The sequence below is a fragment of the Lagopus leucura genome, unplaced genomic scaffold, assembly GCF_019238085.1.
Source record: "Lagopus leucura isolate 7727_CA_CO unplaced genomic scaffold, USGS_WTPT01 Super-Scaffold_100037, whole genome shotgun sequence".
Classification (NCBI taxonomy): Eukaryota; Metazoa; Chordata; class Aves; order Galliformes; family Phasianidae; genus Lagopus; species Lagopus leucura.
The window spans coordinates 4,342,882-4,350,980 of record NW_024962286.1 but is presented as its reverse complement, the minus strand read 5'-3'; the positions used below and the strand labels follow the sequence as shown (position 1 = coordinate 4,350,980).

General features: G+C 50.6%; 1 protein-coding gene across 1 annotated transcript; it reads left to right on the top strand.

Moving 5' to 3' along the window:
* The first annotated feature begins 4,381 nt into the window (after positions 1-4,381).
* Positions 4,382-5,042, top strand: FNDC10 (fibronectin type III domain containing 10). Its single transcript, XM_042883213.1, has one exon. The coding sequence runs from the start codon at positions 4,382-4,384 to the stop codon at positions 5,021-5,023; it is 642 nt and encodes a 213-aa protein (XP_042739147.1). The 3' UTR covers positions 5,024-5,042.
* The last annotated feature ends 3,057 nt before the right edge of the window (positions 5,043-8,099 follow it).

The following is an 8,099-nucleotide window of genomic DNA, read 5'->3' as shown; positions in this document are numbered from 1 at the left end:
CATGCATACAAAGGAGGAGATCCTCCTCCCAGCGCAGGGATCCTTCCCTGTCACCCCTTCTGCAGTTCTCTTTTCCGTGGCTGCCCTGCTGGGGTGGAAGAAGCACTTGATGGCACAGTCCCTGTGTTTGCCTGAACAGTCCTTTTGCTTCATACAGCATTTTGATGGTGTGGATACCCCCGAGTGGGACACCAACACCCAGCCAACAGCTTGTGGGTGAGCATCATGATAAAGCTCACAGGAGAGATCTTTGTTCCCTGTTTGCATTAGAATTTAAAGCCTTGTTTTGAGGAGTGCTTTGTGGCACTTCCAGACAGTTGGGAAAACAACATTTATGTCCCACTAAATTTGGTCTTTTTCATTCAGGCAATGTTCTGGTTTTTTTTTTTTTCTCTTACAGTGCTTCTAATGGAGCTTGAAATGAACATGTCAGGGTTTTCTGGTTGCTCTGTTCTTACTTTACTTGTTTTTTTTACCAGTGCAATCTAAGCAAGTCAAACTCTGGGGTAATCTGGAGTGGTTCATGTGCTTGGGCTCTGCTTGTGTTACCTGGAAGCAAGGAGAACTCTGCTTTTCCAGCTGCTGCCCTTTCCCCAGAGCTGCAGTGTCAGGGCAGCTGGGGGTGCTGCTGGCTGTGATGGAACTTTGGGGAAGCATCTTGTTGGGACCTCATGGACCTGATTGCTGCTTGCTTTCTGAAACTGGGAGGATGTAGCTGTGCAGTGACACTAGGAGAACCTCACTGCAGCAGTTTGCATCTCTGTTCCAAAAGCATGTTAGAAAACAGACCTCCTCATGGGAAGGCATGAGGCTTTTGGTAGGACGTGAGCTGAGAGCTCCTGGCTGCTAAGCTTTTTCTGCACCCACGCCTCACTTAAAAAGCTCACAGACCGTTGGAGAAGACCAATGCTGCTTTAGGGGCTTTATGCTCATTGTACGGGTTGGTATCCCAGCTGGAGGCTGTGCAGGGGGTCCAGAAGAAGGTCTGTTAGCCCAGTGCCATAGCTGCTCACCTAACTGAGTTCACTGCAGAGCTGAAATGAGGTGTGAGATATCCAAAGTGACTTGCAATGATGAACACCGTGTTAGTGCTGTATGCTGTCAACCTTGCAACGTGACGCAATGCTGCTCAGCCTCCACCATCTGCTATTTATAGCACCTTCAGGATGCATTAGCTGGAACTGCTGCTATGTGTGCAGATGCAGCCTCATCAGAAATGCTCCCAGTTCTCAGCTGGGCAGGCAGAATCTCACTGTTTCACAACGGATCAATGACCAACACAATCTGTGGTAAGAATTTGAAGTCTGAGTGCCCAGGCTGCCCCAGTGGGAGCCGTAGTGCAGCTGTGTGCTGAGCTACGTTCACCCCTGCTCTGTGCTTCTCCTAACCCGTGGCTGTCAGTGCAGAGGTTCAGACCTCACTGCAAGTGAATCAAGTGCTGGAAATAGAACCCTGATGGAAGGGAGACCACGTGCTGAGTCAGAGGCTGCAGGAGATAGCAACATTAGGAGGCAAAATCTCTGCTTATGCGTGTCTGGGATGAGTAATCCTCCAAGCTGACTCCGAGGGAACTATGGTAACTCATCCTAAATGTGAAGCTCCCTGCTAGGAGAATGCTTTAGTAACCATATGCTGCTCGCTGCCCTGAGCCGAGAGCAAAGCAGCTCTGCTCTAGGGACTGCCTGCCACAGCTGTGTGCAAGACGAAAATTGGTGCAGTGCTGCATGAGTTGTTAGCTGGGGGTGGTGAGCGCTTCCTTGCCTGGCCTCTAGCAAGTTGCCACCATTTCAGTACAAGTTCAGGGCTTCCTGTAACAGGAGACAATGAACACGGTGGGGGAGAACCAGAAAAGCAGCCAACCTGCAGTGTTAGGTCTGTCTGAAGGTGAAGAAAGCACCACGGGCTGTTACTGATTTTTGATACGCTGCCTGGGGCTTCACTGCTTAAAGCAAACGACAGTGTTTGCCCAAGTGGTGAACTGTTGAGGCAGTGTCTGAGAAGTCCTGGCTGGCTTTTATTGCAGACAGGCATGGAGGAAGGTCTGAGAACAGCTGAGAAAGCAAACAACCAGATGGAGGATTCGCATGAGGTCAGTGCTGGCAGACTGACCAAGCCAAAGCAAATGGTTTTTGTTGGTCTTACATAAAAAATGATCTTTTGCCTGGAGATGTGGTGCGAGGCCAAAGGATGCAGTGCAGGATAAGGGCTAGTTCACCTGGCACACTTGCTGGTTGTTTGATGCTTTGCTCTCTACTTGCCTTTGGATTCCAGCGACATGATAGAGATGAGATTTCTGTAAAGAAATGCATTTCCAAGGCTCACATGATGACAAAGCGATTTGGCCACATCCTTAGTCAGACGATGAGAATTAATTGTGCATTCTGTGCCTTTACAAATAAAGGCACAGATTAGGAAAACATATGCCTATCAATTAGTTAAATTGTTAGGCTCATTATTCATTTACATGGCATTTTTAGGGCTTAAAATGTGACTAATGCTTTAATGAAGAGTTTTCTTGAAGGCATCCGATGTAGTTGGAGGAGAAAATGCCCTAAAGGCCTGCATAACGAAGGAGTGAGCTGTCTGCACCTCCCTGAACCAAGAGCATCTTCCCACTTACATATATGTGTGTGTGAATTGTGTAAGAGAATGATGCTTGTTTTTAACACAGACTGGTTAGAAACCAAATCCCAGCCCCATCTGTTGGCTCTCTCGACAGAAGAACTCAATGTGTTTCAAATCACGAGCGAGCACCATCACAGCCTGGTGCCGGATCTAATTGATCACTGGAACAGCGATAGCTCTGGAGTGCCATCTGCTATTAGCAGGGCTCAGGGAGGCAAAGCTGGCGTGGTTTGGCTCCGTGCATCTCCTGAATGCCTGCACGCTTCTCAGGCAGAGCTGCCAGGTCTTCATCTGCCCATCCCAGCCGGAGCTTCCAGGTAAGTTGGCCTCAGCCACTGAGAAGCGCCTTCAGCAGCACAGCACCTCCTCGCGTCCGCCAGGCCTGCATCGCTGTCCTTTTCGGTGCTGCTCCTAATTTTAACAAGAGAGATTTCCAACAAATTTCAGCAGGGTAGCAGGAAACAAATGTTGAATTTGGCTTTTAAAAAATAAAGCATAGCAGTCTATGGACTTCAGCTAACAGAGGAGAACTGTACCAGTGCAGCAGTGAGGCAGAGGTGCTGGACAGCTGTGCTCAACTTACGCTGTTTGTCTCATCCATGGAAAGCCAAAGGCTGCTCTCTGGCACAACCCAGCCACCTTCCCATTCTGCAGGCTGCTGCCAGAAGATTTAAAGGTGCAGAGTGAGCTGTTCCAAAAAGCTGGAATCTGTGAGGCAGGAAGGGGGGCTGAATGAGCTGCCAGCTGTTTACCTGTTCATTAAAGAACGCTTCCCATGCTGTTGGTCACAGTTGGTTTTTAGAAAGTTCAGGTTGGTCATTGGGTGAGGACTAAAGGCGAGTTGTAAACACTGCTCTGTACTAATAGCACAGAACCATGCTGTCCTCCAGCAGGATTTATGGCTTTCCACAGGCTTTTTCAGTGGGTGAAAAGTAATTCCTGTCTTCTGAGCTATTTGAGAGTTTTTAGGACACTGTATAAAACCTGAGCAAAACACAAAGGAAATCTCCCCCTAGTTGCTGGTGTGGAATGAAAGCTGCAAAGTGGGAAAGCAAGGCCTTAATGCAGTTTTTATCATGTTTAAAGACTGCATAAAAACTGTTCAAGAATGTATTTATTCCTTTATTACTTGGAGAACTTTTGTTTCCGCATTTAGACAAGTTTATGGTTCCAATATGAATGTGTTGGGTTGCCCAGGGAGCATCTTGGCAGTGATGTGATGGCTGGGCTGGGGCTGTTGTGCTGCCATTGGGAAACTGCTTGTACAGGGTGAGCCAAAGAGCCCCTTTCCTTCTGCCTCAGCCTTCTGTGCGCCCCTTCCCACTATTTACCCCTGCTAGTAGCTGTGCCGTGCTGGAGGAGGAAGCCATCATTTCCTCGTGTCCCATCCTTGCTGAGCAATCTCCGAGTTGGAACACAGAACCGATTAAAAAAAATAAACTCGAGGAAAAAAAATTAAAGCCAACAAACCCAAACCTGCCCCCCTCCTCTTTCCTCCGAGCCGGGGCAGCCTCCCGGCCCAGCTCCGAGCCCTGCCGCCCCCCGGACCGCGGCGGCTGGAGATGCCCGCGCTCCCCCCGGCCCCGCCGCTGCCCGGCGGCGAGCGCTCCGCAGCCCAGCGAGAGTTAACGCCGGAGCCGCCTCTCCATTGGCGGCCGGCGCAGCGGCTGCGGAGCCCGCGCTTATAACGGGCGCGCGGGGCGGCCGCAGCCCCTCCGCCGGCTCCGCGGCTCGGCTCCATGCGGCGGCGGCCGGCATGCCCCGCCTGCTGCCGGCCCTGCTCGCCCTGCTCTGCTTCGGGCCGCCGTCGCCCGCCCCGAGGGCTCCGCTCGCCGAGGCCGCGGCGCAGCCGGAGCCGGATGAGCCGTGGTGCCCCTACAAGGTGCGGCCCGAGGGCTCGGCGAGCGGGCGGCTGTGCTTCCGCAGACCGGCCCTGGGCTTCCAGTGCGCGGCGCGCTCCTGCCGCGCCCACCGCTCCCCGGGCGGCGCGCTGGTGGCCAACGTGCTGCGCAACGGCAGCGTGCTGCTGCAGTGGGCGCCGCCGCGTCCCGGCAACGGCCTGCGCGGCTTCGCGCTCAACTGCTCCTGGGACGGCACCTACACGCGCTTCCCCTGCGACGGCGTGGAGCTGGGCGCCGCCTGCCGCGACTACCTGCTGCCCGAGGCGCACGGCGGCGTGCGGTACCGCCTCTGCCTGCAGCCCCGCTACGCGCCGCCGCGCCCCGCGCCGCCCGCCCACTGCGTGGAGTTCCGCGTGGAGCCGGCCGCCATGCGGGACATCGTCGTAGCCATGACGGCCGTGGGGGGCTCCATCTGCGTCATGCTCGTCTTCATCTGCCTGCTGGTGGCCTACATCACCGAGAACCTGATGAGCCCCGCCGCGCCGCGCCGCGCCTAGCGCCGTTCTGCTCCGCCTGGCGCCGCTCTGCCCCGCCGTGCGGCCGCCGCTCCGGGGCCGGGGAGCCGCGCGGGGTCGGGGCGGGTTTGCTCAGGGCGTCGTCGGGAGCTGCGTTTGCTGTGGGTTCGTCCTTTCCAGACTTCCAGGAGTTGGGTTGTGGGTTGTTTGGTTTGTTTTTGTCTGTGTGTGTGTTTGGAGCTCTTGTCACATAGGGCGGCTTTTCAGCTTGAGCCATACTGATTTCTGAAGTCGTAGGATCTCAGTGGATTAAAAATGAATCGTGGCAAAAATCCACAAGTGCCAGGAAATTTTCCATTTTAGAAGCAAGCGACAGATCCGGCCGAGGGGCTGCTAGAAGGCACTTAAGAACGTGCTTACTTTAAGCTTGTGCTTAAGTCTCATTGCTCCGGATGAGTTGGACTCGATCCTCGTGGATCCCATCCAGCTCGGGATGTTCGATGGCTCTATGCTTCTAGATGAGTGCATGGTTTTGTTGTTTGTTTTTTCCCTGAGGGGGGAACGCCATTGAAACCTGCGAGGACAGACGCAGAGCAGCCGCCAGCCACACAGCTGTGTGACCCAAAGGCACTGAGATCTTCCATGGGTGCTGCCTCGTGCTGCCCGAGCTGCAGGGTTGTGGCACAGGGTGCCCCAGCAGCATCGCCCCCCTGCGAGCTGCCCTAAAAAGAAATAAAACACAGTTTATAGGAAAATTCCGCCTCGTTGCAAAGTATGAACTGATCTTGAGTCTCTGAAATCCCCCCCACCCCTGTTTGTTTTAGGAACGCTGTGTGGAGCTGCACTAAGGGACACAAAACTCACTGATGTCGTAGCGGAGTGTTTTGAGCGTAGGAACACTCCTTGTGAACTGCTCACTCAATGCTGTAGTAAATAAGGTTTTAGCCATACTCAAGTATGAATTCTCTTGTGCCTTAGTGTTGAGATCCTGTCCCGTTTCTATCGGTGTATCTGTTCTGTAGTCCTCACACAGCTCTGCTGCTGGTCTCGTCTCAAACTGCTGTGTTGTTTTGTTTCTGAAAGCAAACTTTGCTGCTCATTACTTGAACTTCGATATAGACCTGAAGTAGTTCTGTTACCAGCTGTTGTGTTTAGTTTTTATTTAGTTTGTATGTGATAGAAGGTGACTTTATAGCACTTACACATACCGAAAGCAAAAGTAGAAAAACTCTTCTGTGATGGGGTATTGCAATCCAAATCCTTGGGTTCCGTGCGTGCTCTGTTTGTGTCGATGTGCATCACTGGCGAATCACCCGCGGGCTTTTCTTTTGTGGAATAGTTTGCAGAGTATAAACTTGCTGTTAGAAAGTAAATAGAAAGTATATGCAACCCCTGATAAAACGCAGTATTGGCACTAATCATAATCCCCTCGAAAACTTGAGAGCGGTCGGGAAGCTGAAGGTCTGTGTTTCACCAGGCAGAAATACCTGTTTGTCATCCCTGCTCTGTTTGCTTTCTCACACGCGGCTGAGATTTCACACTGCTCTCTATTTATTTGCCTGTGTACTTGATAGAAGCAGCCTGACCGTATCCAGCACGGCAGCAATGGAAGGACAGCATCTTTCATTGTCACCGAAGGACAGTGTCACTTATTTATTTCTTTATGTTGTCCCTAAGGAAGCTGACTGCTCAAAGACAAGGCAATCCCATTTTAAGAGCACTAAGACTGATTGCGTCCAGTGGTTTAGCTCAGTGAATTTAAACCCAGAGTGAATTTGGCTCCAAGGTCTCAGGTCAGTCTTTTCTGTAGCCAGTTCTGCACAGAGTGGCACTGATTTTGTACATCACTGTCAGCCAAGCCTGACTGTTTTGGTCTTCATTTGCCAGATGTGAAAATTAACTGTATAACGAATGGGCTTTGTACCACGTTGGCATTGACCTTAATAAATGAAGAGAATAATGAACAAATCGCATTTAATGGTTCAAGAATTGTTTTATTTGCAAAGTGAACAGACCTGGTTGTAACGGTACTGCACTGCCTGCTGGAAAATGGGGAATTGAAAACAGTTATAAACACTTGATTCCTGTTTATTGGAGATTGAGACTGCAGGATCACGGGATAATTCAGGCTAGAAGGAATCCCTGGGGGCCATCTAATTCAACCTCCTGTTCAAAGTCATGCATGGAAACTCACCGAGCAAAAACCGCTTTCATCGGGGCAGCCTCGTGTTTTTGTTTTTTATGAGTGATCTCTATTCGACCTCTCCATGAGCTGCCCTTATTCCCAAATCCCTCTCAGTTTGCCAATTCAAGCTACTTGATTTTTTGTGCAGCCAGCACTGTTCATTGCTGTAATGCTGATGTAAGGAAACCGAGGACCAAATTTAATTGATGGATTTGTGTGTGTCTGTTTTCCCTAAGACATCTCCCACTCACTGATGGGCTGCAGCTACCTGCTAAAACAGCACCTCTTGTATCTCCTGCGGAGAAGTTATTTGTAGTCATCTCACATCTTGATGCATCTGCCTCTGTGGATTGCATTGCAGCAGCGTGCTGGGCAGAGGGTAGACAGGCAAGTGCAAAAGACGTAGAACAAGAACGTAAATCCTGCTGGAAGAAATTCTGTGATTCTCTAGAGGATTATTTTTATCAGCGTTTTTCTCCCCATGCATTACAGATGAGTTATGGGAAACAATATCTCCTAGCTTCTCTTTCATTTTCAGGGGATTAAGGTTTAATTGGACACGTCTCAGTGTCTGGAACAGATAATCAGAGTATTCCCTATTTCATTTTATGTGGCATTAAGTAAAATGTCTGCCAACTCATTAATAACTAGTAGGCTTGTTTATTGTGTTGTTTGGGTTTTTTTTACTCACGAGTGTAGAAATTTCTTGTTGGCAATAATGGCAAAGATTACACGCATATAGACTTGAAATGAATTTGCCTTCTTTGATTGCACAGTTAAAGAAAGCTTTATCCAGTGCTTGCAGCAATTCCCAAAGCATGCAGAGCATCACATGGAGCTGTAATCAATCCTGGCCTGTCCAGGCAGCAGTAAAGAAGTAGCAGCACGCTGATTTCTAGCTGCTATGGCTCTTACATCCCCAATGCTCCAGGA

What these genes read in the sequence shown, in the direction of transcription:
- FNDC10 (XM_042883213.1), top strand. Translation starts at nt 4,382, where the DNA reads ATGCCCCGCCTGCTGCCGGCCCTGCTCGCCCTGCTCTGCTTCGGGCCG.